This window comes from Podarcis muralis, chromosome 16, assembly GCF_964188315.1.
Source record: "Podarcis muralis chromosome 16, rPodMur119.hap1.1, whole genome shotgun sequence".
In the NCBI taxonomy this organism is placed as follows: domain Eukaryota; kingdom Metazoa; phylum Chordata; class Lepidosauria; order Squamata; family Lacertidae; genus Podarcis; species Podarcis muralis.
The window spans coordinates 36,006,367-36,030,953 of NC_135670.1; the positions used below are offsets into that span (position 1 = coordinate 36,006,367).

At 47.4% G+C, this 24,587-nt stretch overlaps 1 protein-coding gene across 2 annotated transcripts in view; it reads left to right on the forward strand.

The window, feature by feature from the left end:
* The window catches only part of SLC15A4 (solute carrier family 15 member 4), an 84,754-nt gene that overhangs the window by 47,246 nt on the left and 12,921 nt on the right, over nt 1–24,587 (forward strand). For both annotated transcript variants that reach the window (XM_028709354.2, XM_028709355.2), the window contains exons 5-6: nt 5,306–5,474; nt 20,870–21,025. In XM_028709354.2, coding sequence (XP_028565187.2) covers nt 5,306–5,474; nt 20,870–21,025 — 325 coding nt within the window. The remainder of the gene's footprint in view (nt 1–5,305; nt 5,475–20,869; nt 21,026–24,587) is intronic.

Consider the following 24,587-nt stretch of genomic DNA (forward strand, 5'->3'; position numbering starts at 1 on the left):
CTCCACGTTCCGGAGCCCCTTACGGGGTCCCTTCTGCGTTTCTGGGGTCGCTTCTGGTGCCCGCCGAATCCCACGGCCACGGGCTCACTCTACCCGTGGTTTTTCTAGCTGGGTCGTCGCTGTGCCGAAGCGCACGACCCTTTTCCGCGGAGCCCCTCTTCAGCAGCTGAAGAGGTCCGCCATTGCCGTTTCGCGCCGCCTCCGGAAGTCCCACGATGAGCCTCTTCTGGGGCGTGTCTTTTTTCTTCACAAAAAACACAGGACTGCCCCCCACTGCTTTGGATTCCCGGATGAATCCGCGCTTCAAATTATGCTCTATGAACTCCCTGAGTTCTTGCATCTCATCTTCAGACATGGAATACAGCTTTGCAGTCGGCAGCTTCGCCCCCGGCAGCAGGTCGATCGCACAGTCGTAAGGCCTGTGGGGTGGCAACTGGTCAGCTTCCTTCTCGCAGAAAACCTCCAAAAATCCTTCGTACTTGCGAGGGACTGCCTGCACCATGCCGAGTTGCAGCTGCTGCTCAGCTTCCTCCTCTCGGCTGGACTGGATGCAATGTTGAGCACAGTACGATGAGCAAAAGGTGATCTGCCGCTGGTACCACGCTACAGCTGGACTGTGTCTCTCTAGCCAACTCATGCCTAATACTATAGGCGTGTCTGACTGGCGGGTGACATTGAAGCTAATGACTTCTCGGTGATCTCCAATCCGCATCACCATAGGAGGCGTCTGTTGCACAACTTGCCCTCCTAGCAATTTCCTGCCATCAACCGTGACTACGTTCAGGGGCGTCGTAGCTGGCAGAAGCGGTATGCGATGCTGCTTGACGAACTGCACCCCCACAAAGTCCGCGTTGCTACCAGAGTCGATTGTGATGGGGACTTCCAGGGTGGTTCCATTCGGCAACTGGAGTGTTGCAGTGAGCTGCACCGCTGGCTTGGGTGGTAAAGGGTCTGTGTGCTGCAAAGGCGCTGGGGACTGCTCTACAGACTCGCCTGGCTGAGCCCTAGCATCGCTGACTCCAGCCAGGCATCGTCGTTTCCCTGAGGCTGCTCTTCGTGCATCACGTCTGCTGCCACTGTTGCTAACGCTGCAGTGTGCTTCTGGAGCCTCTGGGGACACTCTTTAGCCATGTGCTGTGGACTCTCACAGATGTAACATTTCATGTTCCCTCTAGGAGGCTTCGCCTTTACTGCACCGGACGTTGGGGCTCTGGCTGCTGTCTGAGCCTTAGCGCCGCCAATCTCCATCGGTTCCTCCCCCTGCCGCACCAGAGGCGAGGGATGTGCCTGGCCGAACTCCCTGGGGATAAAAGGAGGTGCCCTCGCTGGCGCACGCACCTGGCGACCTTCCTCACTGTGCCAAGGACGTTCTTCGTGTCTCACTCCAATCGCAAGAGCCCTCTGTACTACGTCTGCTAGGGTCTGAGGTCTGTCACCCCTGGCTAATTCATCTTTTATGGGGCTGCTGAGACCCTCCCAGAACAAATCTCTCACTGGTTTAGAGTCCTTTTCCCAGCCCAATACAGTCAGCAATGCAAAAAAGCGTGAATGATACTGACGCACAGTGGCTTTGCCTTGCCGGAGTCCGTGCATTTCTTTGCGCGCAACATCAACATCCACGGTGGACTGGAAGCAAGCGTCCATAGCTTTAATAAATTCGTCAGAATCGCGGCGGGCAGGGCCATCTTCGCGCCACAAATTGCGCAGCCACGCTCTAGCGTCCCCATGCAAATGAGACACAATAAATCCCACTTTCTCCTCTTCATCTTTAAAGTCATTACGAAGCAAATGCAGTGCATATAAGACGTCTGCTCTGAAACTTGGGTAGTGCTTCAGGTTCCCATCGAAGTGGGCAACTAAACTGCCCCCCCGCCTTCCAAGTCCAATTCCCTCTGATCTGGATCTTGGGAACCCCTCTATGCATGCACGCTCCCACCTGGTTTGCAGATCCTGGCAGCGCTTTTCCGCTTCGTCACTCTTCTTCTGAGATGCAACGACCGCAGCGGAGAGCTCGGTGACTGCGTTCTGCAGTGCTGTCATCTGTTCCTCCGCACTCATGGCTGCCACACTTCGTGAGCTTTGCAAAAAAAAAATTTGCGTTCTTTTTGAGAAGGGACTTACTGTCAGGGCCACCCAAGGTCCCAGCTCACAAGAGACCAACGCCAAGTCCAGCTTATATACAAAAGCTTTTATTGAAGAACATTGTTAGCTCCACATCCGAGGCGCGTGACCCCACGTCTGTTAGGCTTAGACCGCTGAAGTCCCTTCTGAATCAGTCCCGCCTCTACACCAGTTTAAGAGGCTTGCGCTGGACCACCTCTTCCTCTCCTTCCTTTTCCGCAGGGTCTTTCTGCCCCCCTGGGTTCCCTCCCTCCGGGATTCCCCAGAGGCTGAATCCTCTGATGCCTGCTCCCCCCTCCTCCGTGCTTTGGGACCAGGCTCCTCCTCCGGGCTCTCCTCACTTCCGCGCGCCTCCACATTTGAACTTGGCGCGCGTACGCTGCTTCTGACCTTCCTTTTGACAGTTACACTGCTCTCGGTACTACTCTCCGCCCCTTCCGGCAGGACGTCTTGCCCCGATCTCCTTCCCCTCTCTGCTTCCTGCTCTGCTCCGTCTGACACACTGGGAACTCCACCCCCTTCACTCCGTTCTGGCGGAGAAGCCGGTCCCGATCTCCAACTCCCACTGGGGGTTCCCCTGCTGCTGCCCTGCTCCTGACTACTCCCCCCTGTGGCTCCCCTTGGCCTGACCAGGGGCGCTCCCTTTTGGGAATCCTCCGATTCACTGGAGAGACTCATGGAACCCCTCGACTCATTGTCATCTTCTTCCTCGTCGCCCTGGGATCCTTCCCCCTCGCTCTCAGTCTCCTCCCTCATCTGCGCCTCTCTCCCTGAACCCCTGACAGTTGTGTTAAGTTTGCAACACAGGGGTTTGTTGTTCTGTATTAAAGTACCGTATTTTTCGCTCTATAAGACGCACCAGATCACAAGACGCACCTAGTTTTTGGAGGAGGAAAAGAAGAAAAAAAAATTCTGAATCTCAGAAGCCAGAACAGCAAGAGGGATCGCTGCGCAGTGAAAGCAGCAATCCCTCTTGCTGTTCTGGCTTCTGGGATAGCTGTGCAGCCTGCATTTGCTCCATAAGACGCACACACATTTCCCCTTACTTTTCAGGAGGGAAAAAGTGAGTCTTATAGAGCAAAAATTACGGTAGATTTCCAGCAGCAGGCTCTGTCAAGCAAGATGCTCCTTTAACTCAGAGGCGGAGAACCTGCAGCCCTCTGGAGGTTGTTGGATTCCCAACTCCCATCATCTCCAGCCAGCTTGGATGATGGGAGCTGGAGTCCATCAACATCTGGGAAGGACACAGGTTCCTATACTTGGGATAAATGATGGTGATAACAGCAGTGCAAGATCCAAAACCCTTAGGCACTTTGGGGGGGGGGGGAGACTTTCTAGCAATGAGAAAACGGTTAAGCAAAACCATGTAGGGGAACGTGTGGTTTCTGAAGCCAAGGGGGGTGTCAGCAGGGAATGCATAACTGACTGCTTCCTGTCACACCCTCCATTAATATGAGCTCTGATGGCTGTTTAAAAGCCATCTTTGTGTGTGTTTATTTCAATAATTTACAGGGCTTTGTTTATCAGATGTGAGTGGCGTAATCCATAATTCTGCAGACAGGTGTTCTGGTGATTAATAGGGCTTAATGGAATCTCAGCCCCTTGCGTGACAGTCCTGTTCCGTTAACGAGATTCCAGGCTGAGTCAAGCAGTGAAATCTTAACGATGAAAATTAATGCCCCTCGTTCCACTGTACAGAGGGGTGTGTCCTCCCTCCCTTCGAATAGATAGCCATAATGTATAATGTTCCTTATGATCTATCGCTGTCCAGAAACTGATTCTGAATCACTTCTGGTCCTGGAACCATTAAAATTATAATCCCCTCCAGGACTGTTAAGATGACACACACACACACACAGGAACAGTGTCCATCCTCCTTTTCCCTTTGGAGAACCATTGAAAGTGGGCAGAGATATTAGTACTATTATTATTATTTCATTAAATTTATCCTTTTTCTTTTAGCAAAGTAACTCAAAGAACCTTACAGACAGATGCATTAAAACCAATAAAAAGGGAAAGCAGAGCAAAATCGAAAAGGCAATTCATTTTTTAAAAAGCTGGTTAAAACACCCCACTCTCTCGTAAACAGAAGAACATAGATAATTAAAAGCCAAGACCTGGTAAAGGGGGGCGGGGCTTGCCTTGCACCTAATGATATATAATGACGGAGCCAGGAGAACCTCCCTGGGTTCCATTCTACTGTGGAATGTGGAGCAAAATTGGGGAGAGATACTCTTGTGCTCAGACCTTGCTTGTGGACTTCTCATTTTGGGCATCTGGTTGGCCACTGTGAGATCAGGATGCAGGACTAGATGATAATAATAGGGATAGTAATAACAACAACAATAATATAATAATAATTTATTATTTATACCCCACCCATCTGGCTGGGTTTCCCCAGCCACTCTGGGCAGCATCCAACAAAACACTTAAATACAATAACCTATTAAACATTAAAAGCTTCGATAAACAGGGCTGCCTTCAGATGTCTTCTAAAAGTTTGGTAGTTATTTTTCTCTTTGACACCTGGTGGGAGGGCGTTCCACAGGGCGGGCGCCACTACCAAGAAGGCCCTCTGCCTGGTTCCCTGTAACTTAACTTCTCACAATGAGGGAACCGCCAGAAGGCCCTTGGCGCTGGACCTCAGTGTCCGGGCAGAACGATGGAGGTGGAGATGCTCCTTCAGGTATACTGGACTGAGGCTGTTTAGGGCTTTAAAGGTCAGCAGCAACACTTTGAATTGTGCTTGGAAACATACTGGGAGCCAATGTAGGTCTTTCAAGACCCGGTGTTATATGGTCTCGGCGGCCGCTCCCAGTCACCAGTCTAGCTGCCGCATTCTGGATTAGTTGTAGTTTCCGGGTCACCTTCAAAGGTAGCCCCACGTAGAGCGCATTGCAGTAGTCCAAGCGAGAGATAACCAGAACAACAACAACAATTTATTATTTGTACCCTGCCCATCTGGCTGGGTTTCCCCAGCCACTCTTGTGGCTTCCAACAAAGATTAAAAATACATTAAAATATCACACATTAAAAACTTCCCTGAACAGGGCTGCCTTCAGATGTCTTCTAAATGTCAGGTAGTTGTTTAGATGGGCCTTCTGGCCTGATCCAGCAATCCAGGCTCTCCTCATGCTCTTACAACTTTGTTCCATCTCTCTCTCTCCTCCCCTTTCTCCCCCAGTTCCCTGCAGCTTGGCTGACCATGTTTGACGCGGTGCTTATCCTCATATTAATACCTTTGAAGGACAAAGTGGTCGACCCCATCTTGAAGAGGCACGGCCTGCTCCCGTCGTCACTGAAGAGGATTGCCGTCGGCATGTTCTTTGTGATGTGCTCTGCGTTTGCTGCAGGTGAGAGAGGGGAGGGACGGCTGAGAGTGCCGCTGGTTGAACGGTCATCTGGTGGCTGCCCGGAACATCTAGAAAATGGGATTAAAAGATGTGATACGTTACACCAGCATCAGACCAAACGCCTATCAAGTTCAACACTTTGTGTCTTGGTTTCTGACCAGATGCCTCTGGGAATCCCACAAGCGCAAGAGTGTTTTCCCCACTTAGGGTTCCCAGCAACTGCTGTCCTGGGGCCTTCTTCCTCCCAACACTGGCTGGTAAACCACTGAGAGCCTTATTCCTCCATGAATTTATCTAATTCTGTTTTGAAACCATCCAAGTTGGTGTCCATCACTTCAAATCCCATGTAAAGAAGTGCTTTCTTTTATCTCTTTGGAGATCCTGCTCCAAATCATTTCAATTCCTCTTCCGTTACTCCTATCCATTACTCAAATCATCTCCAGATAAAGTCATGTTAACATTTATTTCCCCTTCTAAGAAAAGTTAACATCTACCTACCCAGTAACCAAGATCACACACCCCTCCAATTCGGTTCCCCTCAAATTCTTTGCCCACCCAGGAATATTTTGGGCCCATACATAGACCCCTAGCAACACCTGTGTCACTGTATTTGTTTCACCAGTTCTGTGCCTTAATCTTCTCTAATTCTGCAACTTAATCAAGAAGAAAACAATGATGCCTTTGTAGGATGTGTAAATGATCTACTTACTGAGAATAATTTCCACATGCTCAGCACCTTTCCGCAGTGCCTCATAGACTGCTCATGCCTTCACCTGGTACCCACCACAAGGAACGTATTGATAAAGCGTTATAGTCTTAAATAAATTAATCTTGAGGGCTTGTAATCCTCCCAGTATATCAGAGCGAGGGACACTTTATAGGGCCATTAAGGCTTCTCTCTCGATGAGAAGAGCTAGTTACCTTATTAGGGACAAGGTCGTTTTGATATGTGGGCAAGCCAAGTTCCTGCTGCAAAGTCGTTTGAACTTTTATCTTTTGGGGGTTTCTTTTATTTCTTTTATCCCTCTGCTACAAGAAATTTGTGCTTTTAATTTTAGTCAATTCCCTGTACCTAGGCAACACAACTTTCTGAGGTCCGTATAACTTCAGCAAACAAAATTATTTTATCCCGCCTTATTTTTCCCCAGGTGCTAATCCCGCACGACATCAGTTTGGCTGCTTATGGATTGGGCAAACGATCCGGTAGCACACGTTTTCTCGCGGGGCGGCAACTTCTTTCGGGTTCTTCTATTCAGGCGAAATCCAGCAGCGCCACCTTTGCCTTCCCCACCCAGCCGCCATGTCCCCTGAGTGCCCGCCCTCCCCGATGCAATTTGCAACGCCTATTAGAGGCTTTCGATTATTTCAGAATATCTTATAAATTGTGCGAGCACGCGACTGATTAGATTTAATGAACGTTGGCGGTGCTTACTTTCGTGGCTTACATTGTAAATTCTTAGCAGCGGTATTTAAGACTACTCAGCTGGAAAATCAACTCCGTTTGCAGGCTTTTAAAACAATTACGGCAAAAATTTAATCCCAAACTTTAAATAGTAAAGAAGCGTCTTCAATCGTATCTTGAAACTTAGCGCATTGCTACTTCGAACAACTAAAAAAGAAAGGAAGAAAGAGGAAAGAGGATGTAGCGTGTCTGGTGAAATTATTATCATGGACATATATTTTTATCCCTCCGTAGGAAGCAGGGCAGTAAATACTGGGTGGGTGTGAATGCACAGGGAACTTAGTTCCTGGACAGGGATTCGAATTCGGGCTTCTGCAAGCTGAAGTCCAACTTTCCATTGACTACACCACTCATCAGAAGTTTTTTTAAAACAACAACCACAACCCTACAGAAACAAAATAAACTAATTTTGAAAGGCTTTGTGAGGAAAGGCAAGTATTCAACAAAGAAGACATTGTTGGGATTTGCTTCACTTCTAGGGAAAGAGAATTAATTTGTTCATTTCAGAATTTCTCAGTGGCTCTACATTTGCTGAATACCCAAGCAGAGCCCAGAAATAGAATGTAAAGCATGATAAAAGGTAAAGGTACCCCTGCCCATACGGGCCAGTCTTGACAGACTCTAGGGTTGTGCGCCCATCTCACTCAAGAGGCCGGGAGCCAGCGCTGTCCGCAGACACTTCCGGGTCACGTGGCCAGCGTGACAAAGCAGCTCTGGAGAGCCAGAGCCGCACACAGAAACGCCGTTTACCTTCCCGCTAGTAAGCGGTCCCTATTTATCTACTTGCACCCGGGGGTGCTTTCGAACTGCTAGGTTGGCAGGCACTGGGACCGAACAACGGGAGCGCACCCCGCCGCGGGGATTTGAACCGCCGACCTTTCGATCGGCAAGCCCTAGGCTTTGAGGCTTTTACCCACAGCGCCACCCGCGTACCAGATCACAAAACAGCATTGAAAAGTAAAATCCAGCAAGAATTAAGAACTGCAGAAAGAAAATAGATTAAGGCTGCAATCCTAACCCCATTTACTTGGGAGCACATCCCATTGAATTCAATAGGGCTTACTGCTGAGTAGACATAGTTAGGATTGCAGCTGAATTCAGGAAGGCATGGAGAGAAAAGAAAAACTTTCAACAAATGGCAGAAACATTTATTATTATTATCTGGGCGTTTTTATTTACTTTTTTTAAAGATATTTATTAAAGTTTTATGCAATAAAACAAACATCACATTCAAAACAGGGTAGGGAAAAAGAAAAAAACACCATCACAATCAATCAGAAAAAACAGAATAGCACAATAAAAAACCCACCATAAAAAATAGATGAGAAAAAACATAAAAAAGACATAAAAAACTAATTTCTTAGTTATTGTTCTCATAACCCTCCTTCCAGACTCCCTCACATCTCCCTTTTCTGTGTTCCTTTTTACACAATCTTATTCAGCAATACCTCACCTTCTTTCTAATCTTGTTTTATATTATACATTTCAACTATTATGTCTCCAGTTTTTCCCTTTATTATCAATTTATTTAAATTTGACATAATATTGTTCTAACTTCACTTTTGTTCTTATAAACCATTTTTTACATACTTCTTTCAGCTATATCACTAATACCATATTATCTTTATATCCTGCATCATTCTAACATTCATACAATTTACAATACTTTTGTAGGTAGTCTTTGAATTTCTTCCAGTCCTCTTCCACTAGCTCTTCTCCCAGGTCTCGGATTCTGCCAGTCATTTCTGCCAATTCCATATAGTCTATCAGTTGCATCTGCCATTCTTCCAGTGTGGGCAAATCTTGTGTCTTCCAATGTTTTGCAATAAGTATTCTTGCTGCTGTTGTTGCATACATAAATAAAGTTCTACCCTTCTTTGGCACCATTTGGCCAACAATGCCCAAAAGGAAGGCCTATGGTTTCTTAGGGAAGGTATATTTAAATACCTTTTTCAATTCATTATAGATCCTTTCCCAAAAAGCCTTGACCTTTGGGCACGTCCACCAAAGGTGAAAGAATGTTCCCTCTGTTTCTTTACATTTCCAACACTTATTATCTGGCAAATGGTATATATTTGCAAGCTTGACTGGGGTCATGTACCACCTGTATATCATTTTCATAATATTTTCTTTTAAGGCATTACATGCCGTAAATTTCACACTGGTGGTCCATAACCGTTCCCAGTCAGCAAACATAATATTGTAGCCAATGTCTTGCGCCCACTTTATCATAGCTGATTTGACCGTTTCATCCTGAGTGTTCCATTTTTATTATCTGGGCGTTTTTAAACAACAACGAGATAATGCAAAGTGACTTACAGTATACAAGCAAACAAATACATATGTTAAAACCAGCATAAAAGAGAAAACAAAAAAATCTAAATCCTTGGCCCTCCAGATGTTTTGAGACTACAGTTCCCAGCATCCCTGATCACTGGCCCTGCTCGCCAGGGATCAAGGGAGTTGTAGGCCAAAAAACATCTGGAGAGCCAAGGTTGAGGAGGCCTGCTCTATGGCCTTCTAGAAGTGGGTGTGATGTTTTTAAAATATTTCTCTTTCCTCTTGGTTTTAATGTATCTACGTGGGGTTTGTTGCCTGTATGATGGGCTGTAAGCTATGGTTTTCAAAGTAGTGATGTATGGAAGTGAGAGCTGGACCATAAAGAAGGCTGATGGCCGAAGAATTGATGCTTTTGAATTATGGTGCTGGAGGAGACTCTTGAGAGTCCCATGGACTGCAAGAAGAACAAACCTCTCCATTCTGAAGGAAATCAGCTCTGAGTGCTCACTAGAAGGACAGATCCTGAAGCTGAGGCTCCAATACTTTGGCCACCTCATGAGAAGAGAAGACTCCCTGGAAAAGACCCTGATGTTGGGAAAGACTGAGGGCACAAGGCGAAGGGGACGACAGAGGACGAGATGGTTGGACAGTGTTCTCGAAGCTAGTAACATGAGTTTGACCAAACTGTGGGAGGCAGTGGAAGACAGGAGTACCTGGTGTGCTCTGGTCCAGGGGGTCACGAAGAGTCGGACATGACTAAACAACTAAACAACAATAAAGTTCCTGTGGGTTGCCCTGGCCAAGATGAAGTGACCCAACAGATTTAATAGATAATAATGAAAGCAGGAGCCATGTGGCCTAGCTTGACCAGCATCCTCTTCTCACAGTGGCCAACCAGATGTCCCCATGCAACAGCACTCTGCCTACCTGTGGTTTTCAGCAACTGGTGTTCAGAGGCATAATGCCTCCAACCATGGAGGTGGAACATAGCTATTGCATGACTAGTGTCATTGCTCTCTTGTCTGTGCAGCACTGGGTCCCTCTCGCTCCTTCGGCTGATGGAGGGGGCAGAGTGACGCTTTGTTCCTGCAGTTCCAGGACAACTGGATGTTGGAGCCAGAGATTCAGGAAAGGATCGGGTGGTATCAAGGCTCCCTAGATCTCCTCTAGCTGATGGATAGGCTCAGGTTGGTTCCCCCATTGCCTTGAGGCAGCAGCGGCAGCCTCCTAGGAGTCCCTTGGCCCATCTCAGAAGCCAGAGGAGGCTGCCTGCTTTTTTTAAAAAAAAAATAATTATTAAAGTTTCAGACAAACTTACAATAATACAAAAAAAGAAAAATAGGAAGAGGGGGGGAAAAGAGAATACAAAAACCAGAAAAAATAGAGTAACAATTAAAAACAAATCAGTCTTTCCATATCCTTTCTTTCATTCACTTGTTTCCCTGACCTCCTCACACCTCCCTTTTTTGCATTCCAGTTCAGTTAATTAATTCAGTAAATCCTTTCCCTCTTTGTTCTTATCTTGATCCTTTATCTTAGTATATTATTACTTCAAATTCCCATCTATTAACAATCAATTTTTACATAAACCTTAATAACATTGCTGCTAAAGCCACTTAACTTCAACCCAACATCATTCTAACATTCATTAATTTTACAATATTTCTGTAAATAGTCTTTAAATTTCTTCCAATCTTCTTCCACCGACTCTTCTCCCTGGTCTCGGATTCTGCCAGTCATCTCCGCCAATTCCATATAGTCCATCACCTTCATCTGCCATTCTTCCAGTGTGGGTAGATCTTGTGTCTTCCAATACTTTGCAATAAGTATTCTCGCTGCTGTTGTAGCATACATAAAGAAAGTTCTATCCTTCTTTGGCACCAATTGGCCAACAATGCCCAGGAGAAAGGCCTCTGGTTTCTTCAGAAAGGTATATTTAAATACCTTTTTCATTTCATTATATATCATCTCCCAGAAAGCCTTAATCCTTGGGCACGTCCACCAAAGGTGAAAGAATGTGCCTTCAGTCTCTTTACATTTCCAACACTTATTATCGGGCAAATGATAGATTTTTGCAAGTTTGACTGGTGTCATGTACCACCTGTATTTCATTTTCATAATATTCTCTCTTAAGGGGCTGCCTGCTTGTTCTCCAGTTCGGGGCTACTGGTTTTCCACTTCCTCTTCCTCCGCCTCCATTTGCCCCTCCTGCTGCCAGGTGGTGGCCACAGATCGGCACATGTTACCAGTGAGCAAGCAGTGTTTCCTGCTTCACATGACTGGCATAAAATTTGAAGAGGGGGAAAGGGAACTGGCTTTTTCAGACATCGCCCCAGCTGCATAGAAATGTGAAACGCAATTCGCCTCCGCTTCCTCTTTATTCTTGAAGCACAGCACCAATGTTGAAGGAGGCTGGTTTTCCTCCTGTAGTTGATATCTGCAGCATGGCAATTTGGTTTTGGCTTTAATTTTTTTAAAAAGGATGAGACACTCTTTACGTCAGGAATCGGGAACCTGCGCCCACCCCCCAGATGTTGTTGGACTCCAGTCTCCATCATCTCTGACGGTTGGTTGGGATGATGGGAATTGTAGACCACCTAGAGGGACAGAGGTTCACCACTCCTGCCTTACACTGCAAATATATATGTGCCAGGATACTGTAACCGGGTCTTCCGGTTCGTGATAAGGCAGCTCACCGCTGGAAACAAAACAAAAAGTGATTAACAGTGCAATTCTAACCATGTCTGTTATTAATTAATTAATTAGGTAGTTAGTTAATTAGATTTGTATACTGCACTATACCTGTAGATCTCAGGGCAGTTTGCAACATAAAATTACAATTAAAAAAACAACAGAAAATGCACAATAAAAACCAAAACAGCCCAGCAATCCCCGCTTCCACAACACATTTTAAAAGATCATCAGATGTCAATCAGCCTGGCTAAAGAGGAACAGTTTATCCTGGCGCCTAAAGTTGTATCATGAAGACACCAGCTGAACTTTTCTGGGGAGAACAGCCCCCAAACAGGGAAGCAATGCAGAAAAGGCCCGTTCTCATGATGTGACCATGACAAGGGACTGATGTCAATGTTGCCCACTGACAGATCACCCTCTTCCTGCCCAGATCAGCTTCCTCATCCATAATGGGTGAGGGAGATCTTATTCTGAGAGCGACCTGACATTCAACAACAACAACAGCAGTCACAGACCTGAGGGCTGGCTGACAGGACAACTGCAATTTCCCAGCTTGGAGGAGGAGCTGGCACACGGCATAGTCACTAACTGCCTGTGCCCCGTGCCCCTTGTCCAGTCTGCCCCATCTCACACGCCATACCTCCCCCCACCCCAAACCACTGAGATTGGGGGACCCCCTGCTCTCTTCTTCTCCCAGGAACACCAAGAGCCCTTATTTGAACGCAAACAAGTTAAAAATAATTTATTATTGTTGTTGTTGATTTTGTTGTTCTTGTTCTTGTTATTTATACCCCGCCCATCTGGCTGAGTTTCCCCAGCCACTCTGGGCGGCTCCCAATCAAGTGTTAAAAACAATACAGCATTAAATATAATAACTTCCCTAAACAGGACTGCCTTCAGATGTCTTTTAAAAATAAGATAGCTGCTTATTTCCTTGACATCTGATTGGAGGGCGTTCCACAGGGCGGGCGCCACTACCAAGAAGGCCCTCTGTCTGGTTCCTTGTAAGCACACTTCTCGCAATGAGGGAACTGCCAGAAGGCCCTCAGCGCTGGATCTCAGTGTCCGGGCTGAATGATGGGGGTGGAGATGCTCCTTCAGGTATACAGGACCAAGGCCGTTTAGGGCTTTAAAGGTCAGCACCATCACTTTGAATTGTGCTCGGAAACGTACTGGGAGCCAATGCAGATCTCTCAGGACCAGTGTTATGTGGTCTCGGTGGCCACTCCCAGTTACCAGTCTAGCTGCCGCATTCTGGATTAATTGCAGTTTCCGGGTCACCTTCAAAGGTAGCCCCACATAGAGCGCATTGCAATAGTCTAAGCGGGAGATAACTAGAGCGTGCACCACTCTGGCGCATTAGAAGCATTTTAAAGCATTCCAAATAGTTGGGGCCATAACAGCAACCGAAAGCAGCATACCCTAACCCAAAGATCTTCTGGCCGCCTTAGCTTCCAAGGCTGCAGTCCATCAGTGAATCTGTAGAGCCATACCTGAGGCCAGGTGGAAGAGGCAGGGGGAAGGTCTCACAAGGGCCACAGCCAATAATCTTTTGTGCTGGGCAGCAACACTCATTTGAGGCTGTCTCCGCGGAAGTATGTCATATTGAATTGGGCTTTACTCCCAGGTAAGCAGGTTTAGGGTTGTGGTACTTTATCCAGTGACATCTGAAACATGCTGTACAGCTTGCAGACCTCATTTTTGTGGGGGGTTTTAGTATTCATAGGAATCAAAAGGGATTTATCTCTTGCTTTTGCAAAATCGCTGTAGTCCAGCATTTGCATAAAACCAGCAAGCGCTGGATTTCGGGTTTTTTTTCTCCCGCCAAATAATACAGGTCGCCAGCATCTGTTGATGCTCCGCTTTGACTTTGTACCGGGTGTGTGTGTGTTCTGCTAGCCATAATGAGATGGCCTTTATTCCAAATGATGTCTGTTTGCATCAGTAACTGCAAGCTAATCCACATGGGACGAGGGACGGATTTGTGTAATTCTGGTTAATAAAACAAGAATACAATAACTCCAGAATCCTGTGGTGCAGGAAACTGGAATTTCCCAAAAATGTGCTTCTTTTCCTGGCTGTTTTTGTTCTTGTTTCCTTTGCTGTGCTTACAGTATTTTCTGCGTGTGGATATGAGAAAACATAATTTAAGCTGTGGTTGCTTAGTTCAGCTAATCCTCTTGTAAGGCAAGCAGATCTTCATCCGTTCTCTTCGAACTGTGAAGAAACAGCGGATCCAGGGTGCCAGCTCACTTGCCTAGCTTCTTATAGGAACACAGAGTCAGACCATGGATAAATCTAGTTCAGTATTGTCCACACTGACTGGCAGCAGCTCTCCATCAGCCCAGGAGTTTTTCCCAGCCCTTTCTGGAGACCCCAGGGATTCAACACGAGACGTTCTGCAGGCAAAAGGTCATAAAGGTTTTCATAAACGCTCTATAGAGTTTGGAGTGAGCAGTGAGGAAGGGGCCAAGTTTGCTGACGACACTAAATTGCTCAGGGTCCATAAAACAAAAATACCTTTCCAAACTGAATGAATAAGTGGCAAATGCAATTCAGTGTAAACAAGTGTAAAAGTGGTGCATGTCAGGGCAAACAAAATCTTAATTTCCCCTAAATGCTCATGACCTGGTGGACAAGGAACAAGACCTTGGGGTCATAATAGATGGCTTCATGAAGAAGTCAGTCTTTGCAGTCTGCAGCAGCTTTCAAATTTTATTGTTTTAAAAGCAAATTCCATGCTAGGGATCATTGGGAAAGGAAGTGAAAATAAATCTGCCAGTATCATAATGCCGTTATATAAATCTGTGATGTGACTGCATTTGGAATACAGTGGTACCTCGGGTTACATATGCTTCAGGTTACATACGCATCAGGTTACACACTCTGCTAACCCAGAAATAGTGCTTCAGGTTAAGAACTTTGCTTCAGGATGAGAACAGAAATCGTGCTCCGGCGGCGCGGCGGTAGCAGGAGGCCCCATTAGCTAAAGTGGTGCTTCAGGTTAAGAACAGTTTCAGGTTAAGAACGGACCTCTGGAACGAATTAAGTACTCAACCCTAGGTACCACTGTACGGTGTACAGTTCTGGTTTCCTCACCTGTGAAAGGATACTGTAGAGTTGGCAAAGTCAGAAATGATCAAGGGGGTGAAGTGATGCCCCTATGAAGAAAAGCTGCGGAGTTTGGGACTTTTTAGTTTAGAGCATAGAATCATAGAATCATAGAATCATAGAGTTGGAAGAGACCACAAGGGCCATCGAGTCCAACCCCCTGCCAAGCAGGAAACACCATCAGAGCACTCCTGACATATGGTTGTCAAGCCTCTGCTTAAAGACCTCCAAAGAAGGAGACTCCACCACACTCCTTGGCAGCAAATTCCACTGTCGAACAGCTCTTACTGTCAGGAAGTTCTTCCTAATGTTTAGGTGGAATCTTCTTTCTTGTAGTTTGGATCCATTGCTCCGTGTCCGCTTCTCTGGAGCAGCAGAAAACAGCCTTTCTCCCTCCTCTATGTGACATCCTTTTATATATTTGAACATGGCTATCATATCACCCCTTAACCTCCTCTTCTCCAGGCTAAACATGCCCAGCTCCCTTAGCCGTTCCTCATAAGGCATCATTTCCAGGCCTTTGACCATTTTGGTTGCCCTCCTCTGGACACGTTCCAGTTTGTCAGTGTCCTTCTTGAACTGTGGTGCCCAGAACTGGACACAGTACTCCAGGTGAGGTCTGACCAGAGCAGAATACAGTGGCACTATTACTTCCCTTGATCTAGATGCTATACTCCTATTGATGAGGCCCAGAATTGCATTGGCTTTTTTAGCTGCCGCGTCACACTGTTGGCTCATGTCAAGTTTGTGGTCAACCAAGACTCCTAGATCCTTTTCACATGTACTGCTCTCAAGCCAGGTGTCACCCATCTTGTATTTGTGCCTCTCATTTTTTTTTGCCCAAGTGCAATACTTTACATTTCTCCCTGTTAAAATTCATCTTGTTTGTTTTGGCCCAGTTCTCTAATCTGTCAAGGTCGTTTTGAAGTGTGATCCTGTCCTCTGGGGTGTTAGCCACCCCTCCCAGTTTGGTGTCATCTGCAAATTTGATCAGGATGCCCTTGAGTCCATCATCCAAGTCGTTGATAAAGATGTTGAATAAGACCGGGCCCAAGACAGAACCCTGTGGCACCCCACTAGTCACTCTTCTCCAGGATGAAGAGGAACCATTGATGAGCACCCTTTGGGTTCGGTCAGTCAGCCAGTTACAAATCCACTGAGTGGTAGCATAGTCAAGACCGCATTTTACCAGCTTCTTTACAAGAATATCATGGGGCACCTTGTCAAATGCCTTGCTGAAATCAAGGTAGACTACATCCACTGCGTTCCCTTCATCTACCAGGCTTGTAATTCTGTCAAAAAACGAGATCAGGTTAGTCTGACATGACTTATTTTTCAGAAATCCATGCTGACTATTGGTGATCACAGCATTCCTTTCTAGGTGCTCACAGACTGTTTGCTTAATGATCTGCTCCAGAATCTTCCCTGGTATTGATGTCAGACTGACTGGGCGGTAATTATTTGGGTCCTCTCTTTTCCCCTTTTTGAAAATAGGGACAACATTTGCCCTCCTCCAGTCTGCCGGGACTTCGCCTGTTCTCCAGGAATTCTCAAAGATGACTGCCAGTGGTTCTGAAATCACATCTGCCAGTTCTTTTAATACTCTTGGATGCAGTTCATCTGGCCCTGGAGACTTGAATACATCTAGACTAGCCAAGTATTCTTGTACTATCTCCTTAGTTATTCTGGGCTGTGTTTCCTCTGCTGAATCATTTGCTCCAAATTCTTCAGGTCGGGCATTGTTTTCTTTATCGGAGAAGACTGAGGCAAAGAAGGCATTGAGGAGTTCAGCCCTTTCTGTGTCCCCTGTTTGCATTTCACCATCTTCTCCTCTGAGTGACCCCACGGTTTCTTTGTTCTTCCTTTTGCTACGAACATACCCATAAAAGCCTTTTTTGTTGCTTTTAACCTCTCTAGCAAGCCTGAGTTCATTTTGTGCTTTAGCTTTTCTGACTTTGTGTCTACACGTGCTGGCTATTTGTTTGAATTCCTCTTTGGTGGTTTCCCCCCCCTTTCCATTTTTTGTACACATCCTTTTTTAATCTTAACTCAGTTAAAAGTTCTTTAGATAGCCACCCTGGCTTCTTTAGCCACCTTCCATGTTTCCGTCTCATTGGTATTGCCTGAAGTTGTGCTTTTACTATCTCCCTCTTAACAAACTCCCAGCCATCTTGAACTCCCTTTCCTTTTAGTATTACTGTCCATGGGATCTCACCCAGCACTTCCCTAAGTTTTATGAAGTCGGCTTTCTTAAAGTCGAGAAATTGAGTCCTAGTATGCTTGGCTGCTCCTTTCCGCTGTATAGTAAACTTCAGAAGAGCATGATCACTCGCGCCTAATGATCCTTCCACTTCTACCCCACTAACCAGGTCATCAACATTGGTTAGGACCAGATCTAAAATGGCTGTTCCTCTTGTTGCTTCTCCCACTTTCTGGGCAATGAAGTTGTCTGCAAGGGCAGTGAGGAATCTGTTTGACCTTATGCTCTTGGCTGAGTTTGACATCCAACAAATATCCGGGTAATTGAAGTCCCCCATTACTACTATCTCCCTTCCTTTTGCATGCTTGGCCATCTGTTCCAGGAAGGCATCATCTATGTCCTCCGTTTGGCTTGGGGATCTATAGTAAACTCCCACAATGAGGTCACTGTTATTCTTCTCTCCCTTAATTTTGACCCAAATGCTCTCACTTTGGCTTTGAGGTTCTAAATCTTGGATCTCTTCACAGGTATACACATCCCTGACATATAACGCCACTCCTCCTCCTTTCTTGTCTGGTCTGTTTCTTTGAAATAGATTGTATCCCTCCATTATTACATTCCAATCGTGGGATTTATCCCACCAGGTTTCAGTGATTCCTATTATGTCATATTTAGTTTGCTGTACCAGGAGCTCAAGCTCATCTTGTTTATTTCCCATGCTTTGCGCATTAGTGTACAGACATTGAAGTCCATTAATCATTCCCCCGTGTCTCTTATTTAAGGATTTTCTCCTCCCACCACTAGGTCTGCATGCTCTTTGCTCCATTCGGTCTATGACATTTGGATGATCATCTTCATCAATTGATAGACTCCTACCTTCAGGAGCACTGTCTCCCTCCCCCACATTAGTCAGTTTAAAGCCCTCCTGATGAGGTTTCTGAGATTTTTTGCAAAAACATTCCTCCCAACCGTTGTGAGGTGCAGCCCATCGCTTGCCAGAAGTCCATCTTCAAGAAACTGCATTCCGTGATCTAAGAATCCAAACCGTTCCTGTTTGCACCATTTGCGAAGCCAGTTGTTCACTTCCACTATTTTTCCCTCTCTCCCTGGGCCACGTCGTTCAACTGGGAGGACAGATGAGATGACAATTTGTGCATTTAATTGCAGCAGTGTTTCTCAACCTGTGGGTCCCCAGATGTTGTTGGACTACAACTCCCATCATTCCTAGCCAGCATGACCAGTGGTCAGGGATGATGGGAGTTGTAGTCCAACAACATCTGGGGAACCACAGGTTGAGAACCGCTGGTTTAGAGGGAAGGTGAGGAAGAGGCGACAGGGTAAAAGTTCATAAACTTGTGGATGGCATGGAGAAAAGTTTTTCTCCCTCGTAACGCTGGGACTCGTGGACAACAATGAAGTTGAAGGTTGGGAGATTCAGGACAGAAAGGACTTCTTCACGTGGGGCATAGTTAAACTCTGGAACTCCCTGCCACAGGAGGAAGTGATGACTACCAAGTTGGATGGCTTTAAAAGAGGATTAGACAAATTGATGGAGGAGGAGGAGAGGGCAGTGTTAAGCACAATGGCTCTGCTGTGTGTGCTGGTCCCGGGGGGGGGGGGGGGGGTACCGTGCGGCATGGTCTAAGTCCGGTCCTAGGTCGAGGGTAAGGAGGCTGTCCGTCAGGGGCGAAGCGAAGGTCCAAAGCGAGGAGTAAGGCGTGGTCAGGCACTTAGGAGAGCAGGTCAGGGTGCTGGCAGGAACAGGTTACCAACGATGTTGCTCCCGCAACCTGGGATTGGGCAGGCTGGCCTTTATCTCCTCTGAGGCATAGGGAGGCCCTGGTCCACAGGTGCCTCACCTCTCCTGGCCTGGAGGCGAGCACTCCTCCTGAGAGAACTTAGTTCCCTCCGCCTCTCTGCCCTGAGCCTCTGCAGCTCAGGAGAGGCTGGAGGGTTAGTGGACCCAGAGGCAGCCTCACCTTCCCCTGACAGGAGCGCCTGCAGGCAATGGGTCCTCCAGCCCCTCAGGAGCCAGAGCGGATTCATCTGGTGTCTGCTTCTGAGGATCAGGCACAGGTGAGGGCCCTTCAGATTCAAGCCCCTGTCCTGGAGGCGGGGACTCCTGTGCAGGCTGGGATTCCTCAGGTTCAGCCTCTGAATCAGATTCCCAGGCCATCACACTGTGCCTCCACAATCTGAGGCAACAACGCTCCTGATTATCGGTGCCTGTAAACCGCAGGAGGGGGAGAGTCCTCCTGCGCTCAAATCCAGCTTGTAGGTTCCTCACAGGCTTCCTGTTGACCCTTGTGAGAACAGGATGCTGGACTAGATGGGCCATTGGCCTGATCCAGCGAGCTCTCATGTTTAAAACGTTTAATCATTGTGTCTGAATTGTATTTACTCAGCTGAAGCAAGTTAGGTTAATCGGGTTCCATCCCCCACTTGGCTATGAAGCTCTGACCCTACCTCGCAGGGTGGTTAGGAGGATAAAATGGAGGAGTGAGGGAAATGACATGTGCCACTCCAAGCACAGGTGGGGAGCATGTCATGGGGACCTCCACGTCTCTCTCTCGCCCTTGGGATGCTCCCCAGACCATACCTGTCACCAGCCCTGCTTCACACACACCTTAAGTGTTATTGCCTTGCTGGAATGTGTGCTTCAGCTGCGAAAGGGGGTGTGTGTGAGTGTATTTGTAGAAACTACCAGGCAAAGGTGGGACGCGGGTGGTGCTGTGGGTTAAACCACAGAGCTTAGGACTTGCCGATCAGAAGGTCGGCGGTTCGAATCCCCGCGACGGGGTGAGCTCCCATTGCTCGCTCCCTGCTCCTGCCAACCTAGCAGTTCAAAAGCACGACAAAATGCAAGTAGATAAATAGATACCGCTCCGGCGGGAAGGTAAACGGCGTTTCCGTGCGCTGCTCTGGTTCACCAGAAGCGGCTCAGTCATGCTGGCCACATGACCCGGAAGCTGTACACCGGCTCCCTTGGCCAATAAAGCGAGATGAGTGCCGCATCCCCAGAGCCGGTCATGACTGGACCTAATGGTCAGGGGTCCCTTTACCTTTACCTTTACCAGGCAAAGGTAAAATTTGCATTAATTGCCCTGCCCCCTTTCCCCTCTTGCACTGCCCACTACCAGGATGGGGGCCCCAGAAGGTTTGCGCAGAAGTGCATGCAGCCCACTGGCTAAAATAAGGTTCCCCACCCCAGTCTCTGAGGGACGCGGTGGTCTAAACCACAGAGCCTAGGGCTTGCCGATCAGAAGGTTGGCGGTTTGAATCCCCGCAACAGAGTGAGCTCCCGTTGCTCAGTCCCTGCTCCTGCCAACCTAGCAGTTCGAAAGCACGTCAAAGTGCAAGTAGATAAATAGGTACCGCTCTGGCGGGAAGGTAAATGGCGTTTCTGTGCGTTCTGGTTCGCCTGAAGCGGCTTAGTCATGCTGGCCACATGACCCGGAAGCTGTACGCCGGCTCCCTCGGCCAATAAAATGAGATGAGCGCTGCAACCCCAGAGTCGTCCGTGACTGGACCTAATGGTCAGGGGTCCCTTTACCTTTTACCCCTGATCTAGGAGGAAGGGTGGGATTTTTTTAAAAAAAAAATGTAATAAATGTGAAGCTCCATATTGCATTTCCCCCTCTCTTCCAGGAATATTGGAAAGCAACAGGCTGAAGATCGTGAAGGTCAGGACTATCAATCAGACGATTGGGAACGCAGTCTATCATGCGGCTGATATGTCGGTCTGGTGGCAGATCCCTCAATACCTCCTGATTGGGTTCAGCGAGATATTTGCAAGCATTTCAGGTGAGTTTGGGAAGGGGAGTGTGGAAAGGTATTGCGGCTCTTTCCTGTACGGCCATTTCATCCTGTTGGCTGAGGTGCCTTAGAAACCCCACCCCACCCCTGCCTCCCTCCCTGTGTGGCCCTCAAAACTCTCCCCAGGCCACATGCCCTATACTCTCCCAGCTTCCCACACCTAATGTGTTTTCTCTGGCCAGAAACGTATCTCTCAGCTCTGGGGGACGCCTCTTGATTATCCGGACGGGGGATTGAGAACGGTGTGAGAGTACATGTAGAAACTAGTCTGCTGTGCGAGATGCAAAGCTCAAATTTCACACTCTGCCCGCTTTTGCCTGTGGCCCCGCCCACTGCCAGCATGCGGCCCTTGGAACGTTGCTTAGAAAGTAATGTGGCCCTCGGACTGGAAAAGCTTCCCCACGCCTGATTTAAAAGCTCTCTCACCTGCCCTCGGCTCTTGCTTCCATTTCATACTTTTATGAAGCTGCTTTTAGGGATCTGCAGGTGGGGGAAAGAAAGCTCATTCTATGTATTTGCAGCATTTCCCACTTGGCAGTTATTTTAAACGCGTTTGTGGGAGCGGGGGTTATTGAGGGGTTTTTGTTTGTTTGTTTTTATTATGTAATTGGTGTTCTCAATTTTTTTATGTTGTGAAGAGCCCTGCCATCTTTGGCTAAAGGGCAGTAAGCTAATATAATAATAATAATAATAATAATAATAATAATAATAATAATAATAATAATACAGTGGTATCTCGGGTTAAGAACTTAATTTGTTCCGGAGGTCCATTCTTAACCTGAAACTGAGGTACCACTTTAGCTAATGGGGCCTCCCGCTGTCACACAATTTCTGTTCTCATCCTGAAGCAAAGTTCTTAACCTGAGGTACTATTTCTGGGTTAGCGGAGTCTGTAACCTGAAGTGTCTGTAACCTGAAGCATCTGTAACCCGAGGTACCACTGTAATAATGTTGATAACGTTGGAGCCCTGTTTTGTGCGATGTCATCAAGGTCCAGGGTTCAGTCCCTGGAAACCCCAGTCAAGTTGTAAGACCTGCGAGGAGGGGATTCTCAGCCTGACATCTCGGGCGGCTGCCCCTGCCCCTTGACAGTTGACAGTGCGGAGCTGGATCCGAACCAATGGATTCAATTTACAAGGGGGTGGGGGAGAGGAAGAGAAAGATCTAGCCTGTCTCTTAGCAAGATTGCCCATGGGACACAAGTAGCTTTGATGGTGGGTTGGTCTTTGGTGGGCTCTCTTTCTCTAGAGCTGCTTAAGTGGAGGTTGGGTGACCACCTCGCAGGGATGTTGTAGGAGTTGATTTCCTGCATTGGCACAATGTACAGTGGTACCTCGGGTTACATACGCTTCAGGTTACAGATTCCGCTAACCCAGAAATAGTACCTCGGGTTAAGAACTTTGCTTCAGGATGAGAACAGAAGCCATGTTCTGGTGGCGCAGTGGGAGGCCCCCATTAGCTAAAGTGGTGCTTCAGGTTAAGAACAGTTTCAGCTTAAGAACGGACCTCCGGGACACATTAAGTACTTAACCCGAGGTACCACTGTATTAGAACTGCTTTTAAGAGGTTTCATGTCCTGTTGTGTGTCGCCCTGGGCTCCTTTGGAAGGAAGGGAGGAATATGGGAGCCTCATAACAGAAGGGGCCATAGCTCAGTGCTGGAACATGTATTTAGTGGGCACATGGTCTAAGGCAGGGGTCAGCAAACTTTTTCAGCAGGGGGCCGGTCAACTGTCCCTCAGACCTTCTGGGGGGGCGGACTATATTTTGAAAAAATATGAACGAATTCCTGTGCCCCACAAATAACCCAGAGATGCATTTTAAATAAAAGCACACATTCTACTCATGTAAAAACATGCTGATTCCCGGACCGTCTGCGGGCCGGATTGAGAAGGCGATGGGGCCGGATCCGGCCCACGGGCCTTAGGTTGCCTACCCATGGTCTAAGGGCCAGTCCCTGGTAGCTTCAGGTTTGTTTTTGTTTTTTTAAAAAAGATCAGGTGATGGCAAAGACTTTTTCCAACTTTGGGAGCTGCTGTCAGTTAATGCAGATGGCACAAGGCTAGATGGCCCCAAGGCTGCAGATGTTGCCAGTGTGCAGCTTGAAATTCGCTGCTCTAGCCCAAGAGGCAAGTGTCCTTGAGTATTTCCGTCCCCTGACGGTTTCATGTAGTGTCCAGCAGTACAGGCTCCTATTGATTTTATTCTCTTTTCTCTCTCTCCTTCTTTTTCGTGGAATGCACAAACGGGAGGAGGGAGCGTGGCTGTAAAATCTCATTTTCTGGTCTGTTTCACACACATTCAGGGCTCATTAGCAAAAGCAAAGCAAGAAATAGCTCCAGCTTTGTGCCTCCGTTTCACATGCATGTCGTTTTGCGTAGACGTCGAATTTAATAACTGTTGCTCTCTTTTCTCTGCTCCTCTCTCTTCCTTTTTATTCCCCCTCAACACTCGACACCAGGATCACCATGGGCCAAAAACAAAGAATGCCAAAAAAATTGATATTCTGTGCCACCCCCCCCCCCAGAAGTAAAGTTTAGTTGTTAATCTTGACCTTTTAAGTTTAGTTTGGTTGATGAATAAAAACAATGTCCCGTTGATTGAGTACATCTTCACCTTTAAAATAAGTACAGTCGTACCTCGGGTTGAATGTGCTTCAGGTTGAGCGTTTTCAGGTTATGCTCTGCGGCGACCCAGAAGTAACAGCGCGTTACTTCCGGGTTTTGCCGCTCGTGCATGCGCAGACACTCAAAATGACATGCGCATGCGCGGAAGTGGCAAAACGTGACCCGCACATGCGCAGACACGCCTTCGCATCTTACGTTCTATTCAGGATGCGAACGGGGCTCTGGAACGGATCCCGTTCACATCCCGAGGTACCACTGTACCGTATTGGCCCAATTATAAGCCACACTTTTTTTTCCGAATTCCGATCCGGAAAAGTTTCAGGGTGGCTTATAATCACGACCTTATGATGTGCTGCTGAAACAGCTTCCTGGGAGGACCATTGGGGTTGTGGGACAGCGGCGCGCCACGCACCTGTGACTCCCAAGCTTTCCCCGAGCTGTCGGGGGTGGGGGAGTTTCCAACAGGATTCTCCCCTTCCTCCTTCATTTTGACAGCTTGGGAGTCGCGGGTGGGCTGCGCGCCGTTGCCCCGCGCTCCCGGGCTGCTTCCTGGGGGCGAGCTGCACCGCTTTGCCGACAACATTCCCCCCTTCCCCGTTCTTTTTGACAGCTCTTGGGAGGCTCTTGGGAGCAGCCCGGGAGCGCGGGGCAACGGTGCGCCCTCCGCCCCAAGCCAAGATAACACCTGATACAAGGCTGCCTTCGTTACATTCATTAAAAAAACAAACTAAATTTATTATTATGATACCTTTACCCCCCACCTTTTCCACTGACAGGATAAAAGCAGATAAAAGCTTACAGGTAAAAGCAGGAATTGCTAAAAACTTAAACAACAAACAGCTAAACATTGATAGAATTAAGACTTTGGCATCCATCTCAATGGAGTATGCCACCGGGGGCGAAGTCAAACCACAGCACTGAAGT